The 26511-nt window shown below is 35.3% G+C and overlaps 1 protein-coding gene across 5 annotated transcripts in view; it reads left to right on the forward strand.

Moving 5' to 3' along the window:
* Positions 1–26511, forward strand: part of ROBO2 (roundabout guidance receptor 2) — a 643927-nt gene that overhangs the window by 556169 nt on the left and 61247 nt on the right. For all 5 annotated transcript variants that reach the window (XM_061133903.1, XM_061133902.1, XM_061133905.1 and 2 more), the window contains exons 15-18: positions 103–334; positions 3804–3928; positions 7788–7959; positions 22524–22706. In XM_061133903.1, coding sequence (XP_060989886.1) covers positions 103–334; positions 3804–3928; positions 7788–7959; positions 22524–22706 — 712 coding nt within the window. The remainder of the gene's footprint in view (positions 1–102; positions 335–3803; positions 3929–7787; positions 7960–22523; positions 22707–26511) is intronic.

The raw sequence follows: 26511 nt of genomic DNA on the forward strand, positions 1-26511 counted from the left end.
GAACTGAAAGAGGATATTGGAAGCAGGGTGATGAATTAGAAAGACATGGCATCACTTGAACAGTTTTATTTGATTTCAAAAGCTTTTTGCTTTGTCTTGTAGGTTGATCGCCAACCCCAGTTTATTCAAGGCTACCGAGTGATGTACCGTCAGACTTCAGGCCTGCAGGCTACAACAACATGGCAGAATTTAGATGCCAAAGTCCCAACTGAGAGAAGTGCTGTCTTAGTCAATCTGAAAAAGGGGGTGACTTACGAAATTAAAGTCCGACCATATTTTAATGAGTTCCAAGGAATGGATAGTGAATCTAAAACAGTTCGTACTACTGAAGAAGGTAAGTATTCAGATTTCTAACATGAACCATCCTTATACCATAATGAAATCAACTTCTGTTGAAGTTCTAGTTTTATCATCTTCCTTAGAAGAGTACCAATAGAGAATTCTAAAAGTCAACCTGAGAAGTGTCGTTTTTCTCCTTTTATTCTGAGAAGTCCATAGAATCTAACAACTCAAAAATTTTAGTGCAGGTTTGTGTGCCTGACGCACAGTGAGGCCAAACATACCAAAATGTCGGAGTTTGGAGCAGAGAAAAGTTTATTGCAGGGCTGTGCAAGGAGATGGGTGGCTTATGCCTTAAAAAGCCCTGACCGCCTCCAAAGTTTTCAGCAAAGCATAAAGCCAGATATGGGTAGTGGGAAGTCGAAGGGTCTATGATCAGCTCATACACAGTTCTCTTATTGGCTGATGGTGAGGTAATAGGGTGGAATCACAGGGATTAATAATATCAGTCTTTAGACTCCAGTAGTCCTGGGGCTGTGTGCTTATGGTCATCGAGCAGTTAACGTCTTCTATTTTGTGGGGGCTTTTCCACATCTGTAAAACAACTCAGGAAATGTGCATCAAATACTGCTATCTAGGTACTTCGGAGAGGGGGACTAAAGCAGAGGATAAGGGGGAAGACATGTCCCAGGAAGGCACCATAGGGTCCTGTTTGATTACAAACTGGCATTCAAGTAGTTTGAATTTTTCTTAAGGAAACATTAGCTTCAACTCTTGTTTGCCTATACACTGGAATTTGATTATAATATTTTCCCTTTTTGTTTTCACACATGGCTTTAGCTCATTTGGCTTCATTAAAGGACAGACTAATGGAAAGTCAAGTACAAAGGCTATTCTTTGTCACTTCTCTGTTTTCGGTATAGTAAAGTATGACATTCCCTTTTATAAGCCTCCTTCCCTATGAGCTCTGCCAGTCGGATTCATCATTTCTAATCCGGAAGGCCATTTGAATGTTTGCAATAGCATTCTTTTTCATGATATCCCCTCTCCATTTCCCCTTGGTAACTTTTCTTGTTGCAGATAGTTTAAAATCAATCTGCGATGGACATAAAATTAATATAGTGTCAACTAGTCCATTTTCTGGAGAAGGCAATGACACCCCACTCCAGTACTCTTGCCTGGAAAATCCCGTGGATGGAGGAGCCCGGTAGGCTGCGGTCCATGGGGTCGCTAAGAGTCAGACACGACTGAGCGACTTCACTTTCACTTTTCACTTTTCAACATTGGAGAAGGAAATGGCAACCCACTCCAGTGTTCTTGCCTGGAGAATCCCAGGGACGGGGGAGCCTGGTGGGCTGCCGTCTATGGGGTCGCACAGAGTCGGACATGACTGAAGCGACTTAGCAGCAGCAGCAGCAGTCCATTTTCTAGTGTCCCCTTTTCTAAACTAGAAATTGGCAATGAATGGTATCATCAAAGTACAAAACATCATATGCAAAATTTAATAAATCCCCACCTTTTCTGCTTCTCTGCTAATTTTATGTATCCTGCCAGTAAAAAGCCTTTTTTCTAAACATATTTTATATAAATCAGTATAAAAGCAGCCTTAAGAAAATATGTGTAGATTGTTCATGCTAACATACAGATATACATCTCCAACCAAAGAGCCTTTAAATTATATATATCTTATAATTAGCAACACAGAGAAAGGTTATCTTCACATTGGTTTACAGTGTGATATACTGACATGGGAGAAGTGCATAGTTTTAAAGGCATCATTAATTGACCTTTAGGATTTATAAAGAAAAGATTACTAAAAATTAATAATAGGATCTTTGTCTCCCATTAAATTGAGTGGGGTGGGTAAATTTCATACAGAATGCTATGTTTGAAGCACACTTCCAAAAATCTATTTCACTGCAGTTAGACTTTTCCTCTGGAATAGACATTTGTCACCGTTAGATTTACGTTCATCTCCTCTATCTGTGGCTTCTGAAGGGAACAAATGAGACTCAGCTGGGCTGTGTCTGGGAACGATGAGTGGGTTCTTTCACATCTGTGTAATAATTGACCTGTCAGGAAATAGGCACCGTGTTCTCGCCACTCCAGCAGTAAGGGAAATGAGAAACCAGTTCTCCAAAGTGTTACTTTTCAATATAGTCTACTTAATGACTACAAAACCAGGAGGCAAACAGTTGGATTTATGTCGTTGTGCCACATTTCGGACCAGCATTATCACATAGAGGAGTAATAAAGAGCAGTATTGTGGTAACTTGTCTGTGTGTGTTTTCTACACTGACCATACTTCAGTGAAATGTGTTGTGATAATTTATCAAACATGGGAAACTTTATTGGTAAGCTTTTAAATATCTTTTATGATTAAAGTGTACACATTTTCAAAGAACTAAATTATGTAGTTATGAAAACATTAATCTTACATGTAAAAATTCTTTCTTACCTCAGAATTATATGACTTTTGCTTCAAGGGTTAGTGCTTTGATTTGCTTTTTCAACTTTTGGCTTAAACTCAGAATTATACTGAGAATTGATGTTTTCCAGGAAAATTAGTATGACTTAGCTCTCAAATACACTGGAGAGGAGATACTACTACTGTCCAAAACCAAGAATTATTTCTTATTCATCTTTTCTTAGTATAATTATAATTAGTTATGGGAAAAACTATAAAGGAAGAGAACTGTAGGAAATTAAAATCTGTCCATTTCACGTTTGCTCCAACATGAACCGTTTTCATTAATATCTTCAGAGTTCCTTGCCCATCAATGTAAAATAAATTTCAAATCTTAAATTATGAATCAGTTTACAACAATCAATTATGTTTCTCATTATGAAAACAAAACTGTCTTTTCTCTGTGTTGGTGAAATTTATAGCTATGTTTCTGTTTTTATGTATTAAACGCAAACCAAAACAAAACAAAAAGATAGTCAGTAATGCTACTACTCAGAAATAATGACTGGTGAAATTTTGAAATGCAACCTCTCAGAATACTTTTGATAGCAGTGTTTTTGTTGTTGTTATTGTTTTGCTTGTTTGTTTTTCAAAAGAGGAGTCTATTAGAGTCAGAAGAGTCAACGTTCTAAAATCAGACATACCTGGTTCAGGTTCTCCCTCACTGTTTGAATTAGATAAGCCTATTATAGTAGGCTTCCTTTTCCTTATCTGTAAAACTAAGATGAGTTGTTTTTTATTTCCTGTGATTTTTTTTGTGAGAATTTTATTTTTATTGTGAAAATTAAATCTTACTCTTACCTCTGTTCTGGGCATATAGGAGACACTCATTCGAACGTTAACTGTTAAATTTATTGTTGAGGACATATTACCGTAGCTGTTTTATTTGCTTTAAATCTATCCATTATATTTAAAGGATTATTTTTAAACACTCGCTGTTAATTCAGAACTACTATAAACAAGAACTTCTTGCATCTTGTCTTTATATTCATATTCTGTAGCAGCATTAATGCACATTAAGACTTATAGTTTGTGTTTATTCTAATGACTTCTGCAGCCCCAAGTGCCCCTCCACAATCTGTCACTGTGCTGACTGTTGGAAGCCACAATAGCACAAGTATTAGTGTTTCCTGGGATCCTCCTCCTCCAGATCATCAGAATGGAATTATCCAGGAATACAAGGTAAGGCCTGGATGAAGAAGGGAGGTTCACAGATAAAAGTTCCCGGAGAAGTCTCAGGGTCATGTGGATGGGGACTATTTCTGATGGCCCTGTTACTGAGTTTGAGTGTAAAGAAATATGTTTGTGCGACTCATAAAGAAGCAAATGCACAGAATTCATAGAACCTAAATCCAGGCTCACAAATAGCACAGACTCAGTTGGACAAGTAAACCATACTAGTGCAATGGTTATTTTATATATATATACATACATATGTATATATATATAAAAATATTTATATAACGTGGTTGCAGAACCTCAGGAATTTACAGAGATGGAGTATAGGGTAGATAGTGAAGCCCTATCCCAGAAACTGTCTTCATCTTTGTTAGATTTCTCTGTAATGGGATTATGCTGTTTAGCTGCTTAGTCTTGTTCCTCTGACTCTTTGCAATCCCATAGACTGTAGCCAGCTAGGCTCCTCTGTTCATGAGATTCTACAGGCGAGAACACCAGAGTGGGTTACCAGTTCCTTCTCCAGGGAATTTTTCCAGCCCAGGGATGGAACCCTCACCTCCTGCATTGACAAGCATTGGCAGGCTTTTGCAGGTGGATTCTTTGCCACTGAGCTACCAGGGAAGACCACAGGCCTCAGAGCAGCTATTTTTAAAATGTTTTCTCATAAAAAGATGCTTTGTGGGTTTGTATTGTTGGGATGGAGATAGGAAGTAGCATCTCCCACTCTAAATTCTGCTTTTACCAAGTTATTGAGGTTCTGGAAAATATTTCACTTAAGAGCTGTGTGCTTAGGTGCTCAGTCGTGTCCAACTCTTTACGACCCTATGGACCCCCCGCCCCCAGGCTCCTCGGTCCATGGGGATTCTCCAGGCAAGAATACTGGAGTGGGTTGCCATGACCTCCTCTAGGGGACCTTCCCAACCCAAGGATTGAACCCAGGTCTCCCACATTACAGGGGAATTCTTTACCATCTCGGCCACCAGGGATTCCTAATCCAGGGATTGAATCCTCATCTCCTGCATTGGCAGGCGATTCTTTACCACTAAGCCATCAGGGAAGCCCTGAGAAAAGGGAGCCATTGAAAAAACAAATTTTAGAAAGCTTTCATTTTTCAACTGATGAATTTGTTGCTATTTAGAAACAGAATATACCCATTGTTTCTTCACCATCATTTGAGAGATATCATTTGAGAAAGACAAGTTGTCTAACTTTGAGAAATGATTCTGATTAATTGTGGTATGATTAGACCACATGGGAGAGTAAAACATATCATTAAACCTTGTAAAAATTCAAAACTATGTTTTTTTTTGACATTAATAAGTATTTGTAGAATTCTGACAATAACATACTAAGTACATTTATTAGAAAAGAAAACTAGACACTCTACCTCACCCCAGAAATTCATAGTTGGTATGTGAAATTAAGCTGAATAATTTTATTCTAAACATTATTACTTCTAGGAAAAAAAATTGTTGAAGTACAGTTTTCCTAAGTTAATGGTTAAGTTACTGAAGCAAATGGACTAAATTTGCATAAGAATTTATTTTAAAGTTATTCCCATCACTTTATAAAGAAATGTGTCTAAGAAAATAAGAAGTGCTTTTATAATAGTATAATTACATAAATTCTGAAATTTTATAAGCATTAAGACACATTCATACTGGATGAAGCACAATCTGGAATCAAGATTACCAGGAGAAATATCAATAACCTCAGATATGCAGATGACACCACCCTTATGGCAGAAAGTGAAGAAGAACTGAAGATTCTCTTGATGAAAGTGAAAGAGGAGAGTGAAAAAGTTGGCTTAAAGCTCAACATTCAGAAAACTAAGACCATGGCATCCAGTCCCATCACTTCATGGCAAATAGATAGGGAAACAGTGGAAACAGTAGCTGACTTTATTTTTTGAGGCTCCAAAATCACTGCAGATGGTGACTGCAGCCATAAAATTAAAAGACACTTACTCCTTGGAAGGAAAGTTATGACCAACCTAGACAGCATATTAAAAAGCAGGTACATTACTTTGTCAACAAAGGTCCGTCTAGTCAAGGCAGTGGTTTTTCCAGTGGTCATGTATGGATGTGAGAGTTGGACTATAAAGAAAGCTGAGCACCGAAGAGTTGTGCTTTTAAACTGTGGTGTTGGAGAAGACTCCTGAGAGTCCCTTGGACTGCAAGGAGATCCAACAAGCCCATCCTGAAGGAAATCAGTCCTGGGTGTTCATTGGAAGGACTGATGTTGAAGCTGAAACTGCAGTACTTTAGCTACCTCATGCGAAGAGCTGACTCATTTGAAAAGACCCTGCCTGATGTTGGGAAAGATTGAAGGCAGGAGGAGAAGGGGACAACAGAGGATGCGATGGTTAGATGGCATCACTGACTCAACGGACATGAGTTTGGGTAAACTCCGGGAGTTGGTGATGAACAGGGAGGCCTGGCGTGCTGTGGTTCATGGGGTCACAAAGAGTCGGACATGACTGAGCTACTGAACTGAACTAAGACACATTGTTTTAAAAGCAAAGAATTATCTACCTTGGTGTGTGTGTCTGTGCTTTAATTTGTTTAGGATTTTACTTTTGTATCATCTAGGACTAAATATCTTCAAATTCCATTTATTTAAATATTTATTTTTTTCACAACATGGTAATTTTTCATAAGTTGTAAATTTTCTCACTCATAGGAGTTTGTCCTGTTTTAGTACAAATGAGTATATTTTGGTAACATTTAATATTCTTGCATTAGTAACTTAGGTTTCATAGACTAAAAGAAGTCTGAAATTCAAAGTCATTATGTTAATTTAAAGAAAAAGTATCATTAATTTACCTATTTAAGAAACAAATTGTAGATGTTCCTCCTTGTGTCTCCCCATGCAGATTATAAATTCTATATGATAGAAATAGAAATAAGGGTACACAGAATTTTTTACAACACATTTTACAAGCAGATTTTCATATCCCAAAAGAAAATATGACTTTAAATTTAATTCTTGTTGGAAGTGCAAGCCTAGCGTCCCTCACAGCAGTGTTTAAAGACTTTCCACCACTCCGTTCATTCTCATGCATGTGTATTTGTGTGTAGATATGTTTTGATCAATATTAAGATTTATTACTGTCAATGTAAATATTGACTTTAATTTTATCTCAGTCAATACCTATAACTTTAGTCAGTTAATCTTGTTAACTACTTCTGTGTAAGTTAATATTTTCTTAAATGAAATACAAATTACTTAGATATGCACCTATGTACTTTGGATACTACAACTCATAATCACCATATTTTAATATATTATATGCATAGTAAATCTTGATAAATGAATTAACCAGAGGAATAAATGCATTTTAATCCATACCTAAATACTGTTTGCAACCAAGGACAATTTTCCAGACTTTGCAGAGGTGTTGAGGAAGTTGAATCATAGTTCTGTGAGCATTCAGTGTGTGGGGTATTTTTGGGTTTTTTTGGCCACTCCTAATAACATGCAGGATTTTAGTTTCCTGACCAGGATCAAACTCATGCCCCTGAATCCCCAGTGGTAACATGGACTCAACCACTGGACCACCAGAGAAGTCCCAAGTATTCAGTGTTCCTTGTAAAATACAAAGGAATGCTGCATACTTTTACTTTCTTTTATTTTTCCTTTAATACACACACATACAAACACACATGTGCACACATGCACACACACAAATATACATAATATATATATATATATAAATAGACCAAGGCATTGAAAAATGTGATTTACAAATAAGCCTAGAAAATAGACTGGTCACTACTAAAAAATTTAATCAATTATAATGAACTAATTACCAGAAAAGATAATTTTATATTCTTTTGATATTCACTTTACATTTCTATAGATCTGGTGTCTGGGGAATGAAACACGATTCCACATCAACAAAACTGTGGATGCAGCCATTCGATCTGTAATCATTGGTGGATTATTCCCAGGTATTCAGTACCGGGTAGAGGTTGCAGCTAGTACCAGTGCCGGAGTTGGAGTAAAAAGTGAGCCACAGCCAATAATAATTGGTGAGTACCAATCTATATAATCTGTGCTTTAGAATCAGTCAACTGGTAACAAGGTGGATTATTTTTTTGAATCTACATCCCAAAGGTCGGTATTTGGTAAATAATGAGTAATATGATACACATATCATATAGGCAAATAGTTATGACTAGAGTTTCTAACAAAAAAGTTTAGCAATTGTTCATGCTCTTTGATATCCACAAACTTCTTAAAATCATAATGATTAAGAGTTTAAATGCTGAAAGTTGTTTTGAAAATTATTTTTAATCAGTAGTTTCATTTGTAATTTTGATGCCTTTGAAAAATAGTGAGAAATGAGGCAGTTATTGAAGAAGGGGTGTTATGTTTCACATTTATATGCTTTCTCTTAGCCAGAGAAATGTCAAAAATTAAACAGAAACAGCTCCCAAAAAACTTTGTAATCCAAATAAACTATCCCAAAGAAGAAATCCCTGTTCAGTCTACTATCATCATTATAGAAAATTGCTCCCTATCACCATGGATTATGTTTGACTTTTCTTGAAATATATATAAATGGAATTGTACAGAATATAGTATTTTGTGTCTGACTTCCTTCACTAAATGTAATATTTTTGAGATCCTCACATATATGTATTATGCAATTCATACATTTTGTTTCTGAGCAGTATTCAATGTGTGAACGTATCATATTTTGTTTCTCTGTTTTTCTCTTGAGAGAATGTGTAAGTCTTTTTGAGGATATATGTTTTTATTTCTTGTGGAGAATGACCCAGAAGTAGAATTTCTGGGTAACAGCACTGATGTATTTGAGTTTATAAGAAAAGTAAATATTTATTCATATTGTATAATTTTGTACTCTCACTCTGAAAGAATATGACTCCCAATTTTTCTACATCCTCGCTGACATTTGATATTGCCATCTGTCATTATAGTCACTGCAGTGAGTTTAAGAGTCCCCTCACTGTCATTTTAGCTTCAGTTTTCTGTGATGACTAATGATGGGCAACTTCATGTGTGCTTATTGACCATTCCCATATTTTCTTTTGTAAAATTTCTTTCCTTTTTAAAAATGGTGCCCTTTGTCTTTTGTTACTGATTAAGAGAAGTTTTTGTTCATTTTTGATATGTTTGCTGTCATAGATTTATTATTTTTTTTTTTTTGCTGTCATAGATTTATTCACAAATATTTTCTCCCAGTTTATGGCTTTCTCATTCCTTTTCTTAATATCATCTTTTGGATGAGCAAAACTTTTAAATGTACGTGATATATAATTTATAAAATTTTATTTCATGTTTAGTGCTTTCTAAGAAACTGTGTCCTACATTTAGAGAGCAAATATTTTTTTCCAGAAGCGTTACAGTTTTAGATTGTATGCTTAGGTCTATAATTTGTTTTAAAGAAATTGCATGTGGTTTGAGGGTTGAGGTTTATTTGTTTCCATATGTAAAATTAAAATACCTAGGCATTCTTTCACTGAAAAAGCTTTCCTTTCCCCAGTTAGTTTTATATGTGTGCATCCATTCTGGATTCTCTATGTCATTCCATTTCTTTATATGTCTTCATAAGCCAAACTACTCTGTCTTGATTGCTAATAGCTTATAGAAAGTCTTGGAGTCAAATAATGTGAATACTATATCCTTTTCTTCTCCAAAATTGTTTTCACTGTTCCAGACCTTTTGTTTTTCCATATACTTTTCAAATCAGCATGTCAGTTTCTACAAAATTATATTGGAATTGTGATTGAAAATGCAGTGAATCTATACACCAAATTGAAAAGGTTAACTATTTTAATAGTCTTTGTTTCTCTCTGAGAACATGATATACCTCTCCATTATATATCTTTATTTTCCTCAACAATATCTTGTAGCTTTCAGTGTATGACATTAACATATGTTTTGTTAAAATTTTTCTGGAGTATTTAATGTTTTTTTATACTATTATTAATGGATTTATAAAATTTCATTTTTCAACTATTTTATGTTATATAAAAATTTAATTTTATGTGTTATCCTTTTATGACCTTACTAACTTCTTCATTTATCTGTTTTAATAGTTTCATATTTTTTCTGAGTGTATTCAGATAATCATATGTTTTCTTTCTTCTTATTTGTGTTAATACGGTAAATTCTAGTGAATAGATTCAAAGGTAAATAAACTTGTATTCCTGGGATAAAATCCCACTTGGTCAGGACTTATATTATGCTTTTCACAGATGCTCCTGGATCTGATTTACTAGCATTTGTAAAGGATTTGCATCTACATTCATGAGGAATATTGATCGGTAGTTTTCTTCTAATGTCTTTGTCAGGTTTTGAATCAGGAATGCTAGCTTTAATGAGTTTGAAAATATTCCCTCCTCCTTTACATTCTGTGATAGTTTTGGTAGATTTGGTACTGTTTCTTCCTTAAATGCTTTTAGAGTTCAATGATGATATCTGTGCCTAGAGTTTTCTCTGTCAATTATTTTTATCGTTATGAATTTATATTTATTCAATTTTTTTCTTCCCTGTTGCATGTGGTAAATGGAGTTTTCATGTTTGCCCGTCAATGAAATTGTCTAATCTGTCTAAATTGTTGAATTTATTATGAAATGTTTATTTGCACTATCTCCTTAGTTTTGTAATACGTTTAACTGTAATGTTTGAAGGATGAGCAGTAATGACTTCTCTTTTGTTCTTAAATACTGTGGATTGATGCTCTCTCTATGCTCCTTTTTCATTGCCCACCTACCCTCTCTCTCTTTTCACCCTCTCTCAAATTTGAATCTTGATAAGGATCTATCAATTTTATTAATACATTCAACGTACCAAGTTTTGGCTTTGTTAGTTTTATTTCTTTGTTTTCTAATTAAGCAATTTCTGATATTCTTTCTTCTGTTTACTTTAATGTTGCTTCTTAAGATCGAAATGATTGAGAATAAATCAATGATTTGTGTCTTTATTGTGAATATTTAAAGTTTAAATTTTCCTCTGAACACTTATTCAGATGATTTTAGAAATTTGATGTGTTGTGTTTCCATTTATCATAAAGTTGAAAACATTTTTTAGTTTCTGTAAAAATTGTTGATTTTTGCAGAAGTTATTTGGATATGTGTTATTAAATTTCCAAATGTTTTACTATTTTCCATATAGCTTTTTGTTGATTTCTAATTTAATTTCACTGAGATCAGAAAGTATATTTTGCATGAATTTAGCTTTTTAAATATTTTATTTTATAGCCCAGAATTTCACCTTAGTTAATGTTCCTTGTATATTTAAAAAAATAGGTTCATTTTTATTTTTCTAATTTGGAATGGAATGTTCTAAAAATATCAGTCAAATCAGTTGGTAGTATTATTCAGATCCTTACTTATTTTCTGTTTACTTATTTTTTTAATAAATAAGAAAGACTAAAAATTCAGTATAATTATAAATTTGTATATTTCTTATTTTTGTTTGTAAGTTTTTATTTCATGTACTTTGCTACTCTGTTTTAACTAAGTGCATATTAGTATTGTTGTCTTAGTTAACTTACGCTTTTTCATTATGAAATGCCCCACATTATTTCCTAGTAAGATTCTTTGTCTTGGAACTTACTTTCTGATGTTAGTACAGCCTTATAAGTCTTTGTGTTTTTTTTTTTATTTTTTCTGTCCTTTAAACTCCTATATCTTTGTATTTAATGTACATTTCTATTATTTAAATTACATATTGTTCAGTTTTATTTTTTATCCAATATGAAAATCTCTGGCTTTTATTTTGGAGTATTTATTATCTTCAATGTGATCATCAATGTGTTGTAGCTTAGAACTGCCCTTTTTGTGTTTTTTTTTTAATTGAATTTGTTCTTATTTTTCCAAATTTGCTAATTTCTTTAGGATGAATAAGATAACTTTCTGTAGAATATTTTATACTCACTGTTGAACTACTAAGTATACTTATTTTTGCAATGATTGCTCTAGGACTGGCCTATATTGTATCTTAGAAAATATTATTTCATTTCCTCCCTTTCAAGCTTGTTTGCTATTGGTTTACCTTTTACTTCTATACATGTAATGAAAACCAGTAGAAATTTCTGACTTTCTTCACTCTGTATGACAGATCTAGGTCCATCCAAGTCTCTACAAATGACCCAATTTCATTCATTTTAATGGTTGAGTAATTTTCTATTTATATCTGTATCATATCTTCTTTATCCATCCGTTGATAGACATTTAGGTTGCTTCCGTATCCTGAGCATTGTTAATAGTACTACAATGAACATTGGAGGGCATGTGTCTTTTTTACTATGGATTTCTCAGGGTGTATGTCCGGTAGTGGGGTTGCTGGATCGTGTGGTAGTTCCATTTTTAGTGTTTTAGGGAACCTTTATATTATTCTCCATGGTGGATGTGTGCATCTGCTCTATAGCTCAGGGAATAGCTGATACAGCTATTACTAGGGATATGCTGTATAGCTTGATGCTTTGTAGTTAACCAGGTGGGTGGGATGGGACGGTGGGGAGGGAAGGAGTTCAAAGAGGGAGGAGATATATGTATACATATGACAGATTCACTTCATTGTACAGCAGAAACTAACACAACACTTAAAACAACTATTCAGTTCAGTTCAGTCATTCAGTCATGTCCGACTCTCTGCAAGCCCATGGACTGCAACATGCAAGGCCTTTCTGTCCATCACCAACTTCTGGAGTTTACCAAAACTCATGTCCATGGAGTCAGTGATGCCATCCAACCATCTCATCCTCTGTCGTCCCCTTCCCCTCCTGCCTTCAATCTTTCCCAGCATCAGGGTCTTTTCAAATGAGTCAGTTCTTTGCATCAGGTGGCCAAAGTATTGGAGTTTCAACTTCAGCATCAGTCCTTCCAATGGATATTCAGGACTTTAGGGTGGACTGGTTAGATCTCCTTGCTTTCCAAGGGAGTCTCAAGCGTCTTCTCCAACACCATATTTCAAAAGCAAAAATTCTTTGGCCCTCAGCTTTATAGTCCAACTCTCACATCCAACACGACTACTGGAAAAACTATAGCTTTGACTAGATGGACATTTGTTGGTAAACTAATATCTCTGCTGTTTAATATGCTGTCTAGGTTGGTGATAACTTTTCTTCCAAGGAGCAGGCATCTTTTAATTTCATGACTACAGTCACCATCTGCAGTGATTTTGGAGCCCAAGAAAATAAAGTCTGTCACTGTTTCTGTTGTTTCCCAATCTATTTGCCATGAAGTGATGGGACTGAATGCCATGATCTTAGTTTTCTGAATGTTGAGCTTTAAGCCAACATTTTCACTCTCCTCTTTCACTTTCATCAAGAGGCTCTTTAGTTCTTCTTCACTTTCTGCAATGAGAGTGGTATCATCTATATAAATGAGGTTATTGATATTACTCCCAGCAATATTGATTCCAGCGTGTGCTTCATCCATTCTAGCATGTCTCATGATGTACTTACTCTGCATATAAGTTAAACAAGCAGGATGGCAATATATAGCCTTGACATACTCCTTTCCCAATTTGGAACCAGCCTGTTGTTCCATGTCCAGTTCTAACTCTTGCTTCCTGATCTTAATACAGATTTCTCAGGAGGCAGGTCAGGTGGTCTGGTATTTCCATCTTATCTCTTGAAGAATTTTCCACAGTTTGTTGTGATCCACACAGACAAAGGATTTGGCATAGTCAATAAAGAAGAAGTAGATGTTTTCCTGGGACTCTTGCTTTTCCGACGATCCAGCAGATGTTGCCAATTTGATCTTTGGTTCCTCTGCCTTTTCTAAATCCAGCTTGAACATCTGGAAGTTCATAGTTCACGTACTGTTGAAGTCTGGCTTGGAGAATTTTGAGCATTACTTTGCTAGCGCGTGAGATGAGAGCAATTGTGCGGTAGTTTGAGCATTATTTGGCATTACCTTTCTTTGCAAGTGGAATGAAACCTGACATTTTCCAGTCCTGTGGCCACTGCTGAGTTTTCCAAATTAGTTCGCATTATTGAGTGCAGCACTTTCACAGCGTCATCTTTTAAGATTTAAATAGCTCAACTGGAATTCTATCACCTCCACTAGGTTTGTCCACAGTGATGCTTCCTAAGGTCTGCTTGACTTCAGACTCCAGGATGTCTGGCTCTAGGTCAGTGATCACACCATCATGATTATCTGGGTCATGAAGATCTTTTTTGTACAGTTCTGTGTATTCTTGCCACCTCTTCTTAATATCTTCTGCTTCTGTTAGGTCCATACCATTTCTGTCCTTTATTGAGCCCATCTTTGCATGTAATGTTCCCTTGACATCTCTAATTTTCTTGAAGAGATCTCTTGTCTTTCCCATTCTATTGTTTTCTTCTATTTCTTTGCACTGATCCCTGAGGAAGGCTTTCTTATCTCTCCTTGCTATTCTTTGGAACTCTGTATTCAAATGGGTATATCTTTCTTTTCCTCCTTTGCTTTTCACTTCTCTTCTTTTCTCATCTATTTGTAAGGCCTCCTCAGACAACCATTTTGCCTTTTTGCATTTCTTTTTCTTGGGGATGGTCTTGATCCCTGCTTCCTGTACAATGTCAGGAACCTTTGTCCATAGTGCTTCAGGCCCTCTATCAGATCTAATCCCTTGAATCTATTTGTTGCTTCCACTGTATATTCGTAAGGGATTTGATTTAGGTCGTACCTGAATGGTCTAGTGGTTTTTCGTACTTTCTTCAATTTCAATCTGAATAATTTAAAAAGATACACAAAGTATTATTATTGATTTGACTTTAAACAATCTTTCAAATAAAACTAAGAAATAATATTTTGTATTACTCATGTTCCTGGGTTTCATTATCTCTTTAACTCAGGAATGTTATTCAGCTACTTTGGGCTCCCTTTCACTGCATCACATTTTAGAAATTATCATCAGATAGAAAGCTATGAATATATTAGAATTTTTCTGGTTTATTTCCCTGTTCTGATAATTCTGTGCTTTTATTGCACGTATTTTGCCTAGGCTTTTACTAGTTCATGGTGGAATTGCATGTCCCACTCCTATTATTCCTACCTAGGCAGGAATGAAAGTGTACTATGAATTATTCACTTTAAATAATACACTTTTCATTTGTTCTTTTTTGAATTTTTTCATTTCCCTCTGAAATTTTCCATATGTTCATTCATAAACTCTATTGTTTTAAGTTATTGAACATATTGTAATGACTGCTTGAAAGTCCTTTTCCTCTAATTTAAATATCCATGGTATCTCGTGGTCTGTTTCTGTTGATTACTATTCCTCTTGATCTTAGGTCATTGTTTCTTCCTTTTTTTATTGTTGTGATTGTTATTATTATTTTGTTTGTTTTTGCATACCTGGCAATTTTGTACTGTGTGTTGGACATTGTATATAACAGACTATACAATTCTGTGATCTTCTGAAGAGTGTTGGTTTTTTTACCTAGAGGCACTTAGGTTACTAGCTGATCATCTTGCTCTTGTGGTGGCTTTTTTTTACATTTTGCTAGTATGGACTATTTATCTTTTGACAATATTCTTCAGATCAACCCTCAGTTTATTTATTTATTTTACTTCTAAGGCACAGAGCCCCTGAGCTTTCAGTGAAAAGCCTAATATGTTTATCTGATCTGACTAACTTGATGGAATTTAGACTTTTCCATGTCTGCAGTGAGACAGTCTGATCAGCATCTTCAGCCTTTTACCTTTTGAGTTTCACAAGATCCTTTAAAGTGTCCTTCTACATGCACAATTCGTAGTTCAGTCTAGGACTGAGGGAGAATTTATGCACATATTTGAAGACATTACCTTCCTTTCTCTCCCTCTTTCACATGGTCTCTCCCTTAATTTTTAGTCACACTGGCTACTGTGAATGCTGCCCTCTGACATCTCCTACAAATAAAATCGTAATTTTCAGCTTGGGCTGTAGTTCCCTAGCCCTGCATGGATTGAACTCTGTAATGGGCTAGAAAGCCTCATAAATGCAGATTTTTTTTTTCTGAGTGGTTTTATTCTTTGAAAAGGCAAATCCCTTCAGTTCACCCTAATTTTATTTGTCATTGTCTTTAGCTTGTTAAATATTCTTCCTAGAGTTTATATGTTTTAAAAATACTTGTCCAGAGTTTGATATAAGCAAATGTGCCATTCCCATGCTTTTCTGTTTATTTTCAGAAATGATGCATATAGAGCATACTATCAAAATCTGGGAAATGTTACTTATTACAAAGCCATTTATTGTAAATGAAGAGATTTAACATTCAGTCATATGCTTCCCAGGTGGCTCAGTGAAAAAGAATCCACCTGCTAATGCAGGAGACGCAGGAAATATGGTTTCGATCCCATGGTAGGAAAGATTCCCTAGAGGAGGAAATGGCATCACACTCCAGCATCTTGCTTGTAAAATCGCAAGGACAGAGGAGCCTGGCAGGCTCCAGTCCATGGGGTTGAACAGAGTTGGACACAACTGAGCACATGTGCATGAAATATTCAATCATGATGTTAAATTTTTTTAGATTCTCCAAGTATTCTTTCTTTTACATAATAAAAGCATTAAAAAAAAGTTATAGCATTAACTTTTCTTTAAATTGTATTCCCTTTCTTAATTAGTCATACAGACTGAATTAATTTCTTAACCTAAGGGAAGCCTATAATCTTGGCCCTTCTGAGATTTTCTAAAGTAAATTGGAATAAGAAAGAAATACAGATACACCCAAAAGGATTTCACAGATTTACATATAGATATGCATCCTTGTTTCTACATGTTTTCTAAATAGTATTTAGAATATGTTATTAAGAAATAAAGCAGTAAGTTTTCACTTAAAAAATTTGAAACGCTTCCCTGGTGGCTCAGACGGTAAAGAATCTGCCTGTAATGCAAAAGACCCAGGTTCAACCCCTGGGTTGAGAAGATCCCCTGGAGAAAATAATGGCAACCCACTCCAGTATTCTTGCCTAGAGAATCCCAGGGCCAGAGGAGCCTGGTGGGCTACAGTCCATGAGGTCACAAAGAGTCAGACACAACGGAGCCAATAGCATACTTCAAAAAATGTAGTTTTCTATGACAGCTCCTTGATAAGTAAGCAAAGCATTTTTTTCACTGCCTCTCTAGCATGTGCATATAAAAAGTTTGACTGAATGTAATTTTTCTAAATCAAAGACCAATAGGATTATCAAACATCTATATTTCCCTTTCATGGTTTCTTTTTTTTCTATTATCTTTGCTAATAAATAAATACTCTTGTATTATTTTAAAAAGATTGGGATCGGGTAGAGAGGGAGGTGGGAGGGGGGATCGGGATGGGGAATACATGCAAATCCATGGCTGATTCATGTCAATGTATGACAAAACCCACTACAATATTGTAAAGTAATTAGCCTCCAACTGATAAAAATAAATGAAAAAAAAAAGAAAAAAAAAAAAGATTGAGTGATCAAGTGGATAATGAGTACCGTGTAATTTGTTTATATATCATACAACTTTTCAGATTTTATTTGAAATAAAAAATAAAATAGTAAGTAATATTTCTATCTCCTCTTTATATGCATAGAATATACCTTATCCAAGATGTAATTATAGAAAATAGAACTGTACCACTTGAAATAAATTAAAAGCACAAACACCACACACACACGCACAATTCAATTTGAAAAAGACTATTTGTCCTCGAAAGATTTATTTCTTTTTAATATCTTCTGTTGTACTGTTTAATTGTTTCTTTAATTACTCCCACATATCTACCTTAACATCTTGTCTGATAACCTTATCTACACAACTGTTATTCCTTAGTTGAAAAGTGATTTAGTGATGGCTAATCTCCTCTTCTCTTTCAATTTATGCTTTCCCTATTGTCTACTCAGTACTGGAAACAGCACTTGAAGTGGCTCAAGCTCCTCTTCATTTCCCCTTTGCTTTAATTAAATCATGTATTGGCATTTGATGGAATTTATGGCTGATAATTTTAGATTTGTCTTATGCCAGACAATGTACTGTTTCATCTATTCCTTGTCAGCTTAGCTTTTATTCCAGAAAGCTACATTAAAAGGATCTTTAATTAAAATATTATATAAATATAATAAGCAGCCTCACCCAGGCTTGACAGTAATATCGTTCTTTTGTTGCCATTTCTGCTGTTAAAGTGACTTTTACATCAAAATATCCATAATGCATCTGCACACACAATAAAGCAACTAAATATATTTACATATATAAGCATCAGACAGCCATGTCATATAATAAACTTATATTGACTTAGAAGTCTCAATCATCTTGCTTAATAATATAACTTGTTTCTGTAATCATTTGGCCATTTCACGCTTACCTTACATAGTTGGTAATAATATGTGGAACAGCTGCAAACTTTCACAGTAATAGGTACAATTGAATCTGATGTGTCTAATTAATTTTTAGTCCAACAAATTAGTTTTGTTCTTCATTACTCTCCAATGGGAGGAAGACATTATATTTCATTATTTTTTTTTTGTCTGAAAGAGCAACGCACTGTCACAGGTCACACACATCCCATGTCTGTGCTCCAATTAGTTCAACTGACAACATTGTTTGAAAAATACTACTTGTACAAGAAATGCTAATATACCTTGGGCAACATAAATATTCCACTATATTCAGTATGCTGCTTTATGACTCTTTTACACAAATGAAGGACAGATTTTCTTTTCTGATTGTGCTATAAGGAGTTCTCTTTTTAGTAATACCTACTGTTTAGCCCAGTCAACATATATGAATATGAGCTCATTTTAAATACATTTTAGACTATGTTTATATGTATAATGATTAAAAGCAGATAGATTAGGAAAATGAACCAGGTTTACCACACAGGTAAAGGTGATTTTTAAATCTGGAAATTAACACAAAAGGAACTTCAGAAATGAAATACTGGACTATATAAAAATTGGACAGTAGAATATTGCATGCAAGGATGGGCATGATGAAGGACAGAAATAGTAAAGACCTAACAGAAGCAGAAGAGATTAAGAAAAGTTGGCAAGAATACACAGAAAAACTATACAAAAAAAATCTTAATACCCTGGATAACAATGTTGATGTGGTCACTCACCTAGAGCCAGACATCCTAGAGTGTGTAGTCAACTGGGTCTTAGGAAGCGTTACTATGAACAAGCTAGTGGAGGTGATGGAATTCCAGTTGAACTACTTAAAATGCTAAAAGATTATGCTGTTAACGTGTTGCACTCAATATGTCAGCAAATTTGGAAAACTCAGCACTGGCTTGGAACAGGAAAGGTTTTCATTCCAATCCCAAAGAAGGGCAATGTCAAAGAATGTTCAAACTACTGTACATTTGTGTTCATTTCTCATGCTAGTAAGTGTATGCTTTAAATCCTTCAAGCTAGGCTTCAACAGCATGTGAACCGAGAACTCCAGATGTACAAGCTGGGTTTAGAAAAGTCAGGAATCAGAGGTCAAATTACCAACACCTGTTGGATCATAGAAAAAAGCAAGGGAATTCCAAAGAAACATCTACTTCTGCTTCACTGGCTACACTAAAGCCTTTGATGTGTGGCTCACAACAAACTGGAAAATTCTCTAAGATGTGAGAGTACCAGACCACCTTACCTGTTTCCTGAGAAACCTGTATGCAGGCCAAGAAGCAACAGTTAGAACAGGACATGGAACAACTGACTGGTTCAAAATTGGGAAAGGAGTATGACAAGGCTGTATACTGTCACCCTGCTTATTTAAATTATATGCAGAGTACATCATGTGAAATGCCAAGCTGGATGAATCACTAACTGGAATCGAGATTGTCAGGAAAAATGTCAACAACCTCCGATATCCAGATGATACCACACTAATGGCAGAAATTGAAGAGGAAGTAAAGAGACTCTTGATGAGGGTGATAGGAGAGAGTAAAAAAGCTGACTTGAAACTGAACATTCAAAAAATGAAGATCAAGTGATCTAGACCCATCATGTCATGGGAAATAGAAGGGAGAAAAGTGAAAGCAGTGATAAGTTTTATTTTGGGGGGCTCCAAAATCACTGCAGATGGTGACTGCAGCCATGAAATTCAAGGATGCTTGCTCCTTGGAAGGAAAGCTAAGACAAACCTAGACAGCAAATTAAAAAACAGAGATATCAGTTTGCCAGTAAAATTTCATATAGTCAAAGCTATGGTTTTTCCAGTAGTCATGTACGGATGTGTGAGCTGGACCATGAAGAAAGCTGAGTGCCAAAGAATTGATACTTTTGAGTTGTGCAGGAAAAAAATGCTTGCGAGTCCCTTGGACGTCAAGGAGATCAAACCAGTTAATCCTAAAGGAAATCAACCCTGAATATTCATTGGAAAACTGTTTCTGAAGATGAGTTTCCAATACTCCTGATGGGAAGAGCTGACTCTTTGGAAAAGACCCTGATGCTGGGAAAGGTGGAACGCAAAAGAAGTGAGCAGCAGAGGATGGGATGGTTAGATAGCATCACTGACTCAATGAACATGAACTTAAGCAACCTTTGGGAGAGAGTGAAGCACAGAGGAGCCTCATGTGCTGCAGTCCACAGGGTCACAAAGAGTCAGACACGACCTAGCAACTGAACAACAAATAACAAACAAATGGGCATTCTGATAGGCTTAACAAAGTAAGTTTCTATCTTATTCATAGTCAGTCTAATATGGGTTTGCAGAATGGAGGATGGCGTTTCTACTCCGTTGAGTTTTTCATGAAATGTGGATCCTTCCAGCCAATGGTGTACCATCTCTCATTGGGTCAGCATCCCACAACTGATCCCTTGTTCTATCCCACACCTTAGGAAAGAGAGTATGAAGTGCCGTCTCAGTGGTACATGGATTGGTCCAGAGATACCATGCATCTATCTGCCTGTGTACAATTATCCAATATTCAGTCACTTTGTTGCACTCAACTACAAGGGAGGCTGGGAGATACAGGCTAATTTTCTTCTCTGGAAGAAAGGTGAAACCTTGGTAAACAAGTCACCTATGGTTTGAAGGACTCTCATATCTAGATAATTTACAACTTATATTCCTACCTGGGGCTTCCTTGGTTATTCAGATGGTAAAGAATCTACCAGCAATGCAAGCACACCTAAGCACATATGCTTGCACACGTAAAGAGATTAATAGGAACACTATAATTTGTGACTCAAATTATGGCCCATGTAAAGCTAAGAGGTAATTAAGACCCACTCAGGTAGGAGTAAACTAAAAGTAAAGTCTTGATCGTTCAGTCGTGTCCAACTCTTTGTAACCTCATGGACTGTAGCCCGCCTGGATCCTCTGTCCATGGGATTCTCCAGGCAACTTACTGGAGTGAGTTACCATGCCCTCCTTCAGGAGATCTTGCTCGTCTCCTGCATCTCCCGCATTGCAGGCAGGTTCTTTACGGCTGAGCCACCAGTGAAGTCCACTCCTTACATTCATCATCTGGATTAATCCTCCCAAACATATGAAATAGATGCTACTGTCACCAGCTAATAGAAACAGGGATTCCAGAAGATTAAGTGCCCTACATAAACCCACTGCTTTCCTAGCTAGGAAGTGACAGAGATGATACCCAAATGTGGAACTTCAAAGACCTTGCCATTTCCAGTATGTTACAGTGCCAGGATAACTAAAACAAGAGAATTACATGTTCCTTTGATATGATATGCTGGAATTTGCCATTTATATTTTGCTTACAATTTATCTTTTAATTATTTGTTTACTCACTAATAAGATATGATATTAATATGAGAATTCACTTAGTTTCCAGTTTCTGAATTCATTCATCTATTAAATAAGCACCTAAATCTTTGCTCATTAGTAATGTTAGAATTCCGTGAGTCTTAAACCTGTTTAAAAATGTGGATTGAGATTGTCTTTATTATGTCTGAGAGGGCTAAACTGTCAGAAATGTGACAACTTCTAGAATAGTCTTAGTCTAGATTTAAATGTATGATTTGTTACATAGACCTTAGAATTAATTTTCAAGTTGTTTAGTAGCCAACTTTCAAGTGGATTTTCAAATTAGTTTCAGATACTTTAAGGGGCATTTAGGAGTTTTATCTTTCTGTGAGATTTTAACTACAGACACTAATCTCTATGAAAAGATGTTTATGTTATTATCATTCTTTAATATAGCAGTTTCAGTACCTTCCAGAAAATTAAAGTATGTTTGATCAAGGTAAAGTATTTGGTAAAATATTAAGAGAAGTATTTTGATCATCTGTAATAGCAGTGCTGTAGGGGAAAGGTAATTTGCAAATACCCAGTTTAAATGTTGTAGTTGCTTTTCTTTTTTTAAATGAGAATTGTCTTACAAAATGCTTTACCTAACTGAAGAAAAGTTATTATTATTTCAGCTCACACACTTGTTTTAGTACTTATATATGAGGCAATAAATCAAGAAGTGGTTCTGAATCTGTCCATTATAAAACAAAACACAAAGGAGCAATGTTCTTAATCACATGTCAAACTTATGATTTGATTCTTCTTTTTAAACTTATAAAATCTGCTTACCAGTAAATTGTTACAGGGTCAGGACACAACAAATATTACCTGCTTCAAAGAAGGTTACAATCTTCTGTGCCTTTGGTATAGCACGTATGTATTTTTGTGGGGTTTTGGGTCTTAATATTTACTAGTACTAACACTGTTGTTTCTTCCATAGGGGGACGAAATGAAGTTGTCATTACTGAAAACAACAACAGCATAACTGAGCAAATCACTGATGTTGTGAAGCAACCAGCTTTTATAGCTGGTATTGGTGGTGCCTGCTGGGTAATTCTGATGGGTTTTAGCATCTGGTTGTACTGGCGAAGAAAGAAGAGAAAGGGACTCAGTAATTATGCTGGTAAGAAGCTATTTCCAGCTAAGAAAATATCTTAGCTTTAGAAATATGATAAAATGCAAGAGAAGGAATGAAATGGAGTATGAAATGAGTGAATGAATGGGTGTTTATTGCTTGATTTAAACCATTATAAACAACATGCTTTAATACACTGTTCTTCATCATATCACATTATGACCATAAGGCCATCTTTTTGCCTGTATCTCCAAGGAAGCATAAGAAGAGTGCAAACCAATAACATGATTAGCCATTTGTCTCAATAGTTCAAAACACACACACACACACACACACACACACACACACACAGACTTTGCAAGCTATGACACCATGTTTGAAAAGTATAAGAAAGAGCATTCCTAAAATGCTCAGGAAAAAGACAAAAAGATTTGAAATGTATTTTTTTGTATTTAACAATACAGATTACAAAGGGAAATGTATCCCAGATGAAAAATACAAACAAAACAAAACAAAAAATTTCACCAGGATTGATGAAACTGATGAGGCATGATTTGTTTTACTAGTCACTTAAATAGAATGTCTATTTTATAAAGTGACCAATGACCATTTCAGAAAGAAAAAACAGAAGCAAAAGAAAGAGAAGAAAAGTAAGATCCTAGATGTTCTACTTGTTTGCAAAAATGTTTTCTTTGAATCCAGAACAGGAATTTTAAGGATGTCCAAAGTTATGGCCTTCAAAATACATCCAAGGCCGAAAGAGAGAGAAAATTATCAAGTCAGTGAGTGAAAAATGACCTCGATAATGAAGCTATGTTCAGTTAAAGTTTGAATTACATTCATTTTAAGTACTTTCTCTAACTATGATAAAAAAAAAAGTTGCCTTACAAATACTTTACATTTTCTAAAATTTTCAAGGGAACAATTTTAATTTATCATTGTCCTACAAATATTTTAAAAATCTTTGAGATATATTATTCATCTTCTATTTCTAATTTTTACTTTAATAAGAAGCATAAATGTCTTCTTAAGTGATTTTGACAGAGGCTTCATTACTTATTAAGCTTATCAGCTACTTTAACTTGTAGCATCCAAGTTTCTAAGAATAGTTCAAAATGAAAGAAACAGCATCCATTTGGTTGTTTTTCTTGTTATTGAGTGGTATTTAAGTATGATCAGTTGATGATCACATTGCAGCTCATGACTATAGCTTGTAGAAATAACATTTGTTAGTTACTGGTTAGAATATATTCCCAGGACTAGAGAAGGTAGTGTAGTGGATTCATTGCAGAAGGGTTTGCATACTTTGTGACTTGCTATTCTCATTTCTCATTGGTTGCCGATGCCTGCTTCCTTATGCTTTGTCATCTGAGTGCTTTATCACCCTGCCAGTGAAGGATTCTTCCTGGAAAGGGATGCTGGGCAATGACTGCTGAGTGTCAGAGTCATGAACATTAATGATACTTTCATGTAACTTCTTGTTTTGCAGTCCAGTCCCCTGCTTTCATTCCTTGAAGATATTGTCCGTTTACCTGTCTGTTTAGTCAGGCACCATGTTCTGTTTTGTCTCTGTGACATGCCCATGTAAATCAAAGACTATTTTTGTGTTTATCTCTTTGCTTGACTTTAGTGAAAATAATAAAAGACTGACAATGTTAGTCACCTCAGTGCCACATTTGGAGTGTTGCATTTTTACCCTCTGTAGGATTTTCATTCACTTCTTCCTAATAGCATTACTCTCATAATTAGTAGTTATGTTTTTTTGTAAAATCATGTCAGAGAGCCTTTCTTCTTTTCTTTCTTCTCTTTAAAAACAGCAGTTCTTTACATTTGATTGGAAAATATCTGTTGGTCTTTGAGCTGGACAAGAATAGCACATTTCCTGTTGTCATTTCTCATTGTGATTGATATCCATCTGCTGGTAGAAGAACTGCTAACTCAGAAGGTGCTATGCCCTTCAAATATTTTGGAATCAGGCCAAGCCACAGAGCAGGCTTTCTGAACCTTTATCCTTAATTGATAGATGGCTGACTCTCAGAATGGATTCACCTTCAGCTGGAAATTTGCCTTCCAGCAACTGCTATTCTCTTCTAGGTGAGAAGCAAATGAAAATCCACACTACAGGTACTCAGCATTGCATATCTGACTTGGTAATATTCTCTACACATTCCCCCCCATAAATATCCTAACCTTCACTTTCTGGAATTTTTATATTCTTGTCTTTCTATAGCTTAAAGAATATGAGGATTGTAAATAGGCATGCTTAGTGTAGTATTTGTTTATCATATGTTAAAATTTATGATATTTGATTCACGAGCTAATGATCTGTTTTAAGAGCACAGAGATTTCATACAGGGCTAATTTTCTCTGAAGTATTTTATAAAAGTTATCGAGAAAGTAGTCTATGTGTAATAGTTCTGTTTATATTCTGGTTTTCACAGAAATTTCTGTGGGAATCTTCTAATTTTACAAGTATGAAATGCAAAACTGGTAACCTTAAAGCAATATAATTTTACTCAGAAAATGAAAAGTCTAACATTTCTACTTTTTACTACACAGTAATATCTATATAGTTTCAAATTTTTCTTACTGATTTATGATACCAGTAATCATTTTTTCCCAAAGAACATAAGTCTATATTGGGATCAGTATTTAAATTAATTTATAACAAAAGATGACTTCATTTGCTTTAGACCCCAAATGTGATCTTAGATTATACTTCAACATCTGCTACAATTCACATAAATTCAGAAACATGCATTTTAATAATGCTGATCCTAAGTAGAATTGAAGTGGTGATTTAGTCGCTAAGTCGTGTCCGACTCTTTCAACCCCATGGGCTGTAGCCCGCCAGGCTTCTCTGTCCACGGGGTTTTCGAGGCAAGAATCCTGGAGTGGGTTGCTGTTTCCTTCTCCAAACCAGCAACTGAACCCAGGTCTCCTGCACTGCAGACAGATTCTTTACCGACTGAGCTACCCGGGAATTCCCAAGTAGAATTAAAAAGTAGGTTGAATTTGATTTCAGTACTTGCCTTTTCTACTTCATTCCAAGTCTTCTTAATATCACAGGTAGATTTTTCACCATCATAGGGAAGATTTTAACCATCACAGGGAAGATTTTAACTAGTGGGGAGAAGAAATCCTTTGCAGAGTGGAAAACCCAAGTCTCCACAGGATGGCTTCCACTCACCCTATAGGCAAAAGCTCACCCACTGATTTTTATTGTGGTTAATCTTTGACTCTCCATCTCCATGTGGAAATTATATTTGAATGCTTAGAAGAAAAGTAAAAAAAAAAAATGACATGCTATTCAGCGTTGATATTGTTCTTATGATTCAGAAGAGTTAACATATTGATCATAGAACACTAGTGGATCAGCACCGTAGATTGTAAAAGCAACTGTCAGGAATCAAATGTAAACTTATACAGCGAAATGATCTGAGAGGAGAATTTGGCCTGAATGTAAAGTTTTGCTTCTTTACGCAGCAGAACATGGCGATTTCCCCAGGGCAAAGTTACTAGCTTCCTATTTCAGGATTTTCCTATTTATTCTTTGTTTAAATTCTTCAGACACAAACATGCACAAAAGGTTTGCTCGTGGCTCAAAGATGGGCAGCTAGAATGAGAGACATATTCCCCTGTCTCATATTCTACATGAAATCATTTTATTTTTTTCTAGAGTAACATGCACTGTTATTTATCTTGATCTTCATTGAGTACTAACAGTGCTTGCCTTTGCCTGTGAGCTTCCTGACTGCCAGAAATATTCACTACCTGAGTTGTTATAGGATGAAATAGAATCATGAAGATATTTGGGCAGAAAATATTAGGTGACTTTTGAATCTAGAGAAAA

The sequence above is a fragment of the Dama dama genome, chromosome 31 (assembly GCF_033118175.1).
Source record: "Dama dama isolate Ldn47 chromosome 31, ASM3311817v1, whole genome shotgun sequence".
NCBI lineage: Eukaryota > Metazoa > Chordata > Mammalia > Artiodactyla > Cervidae > Dama > Dama dama.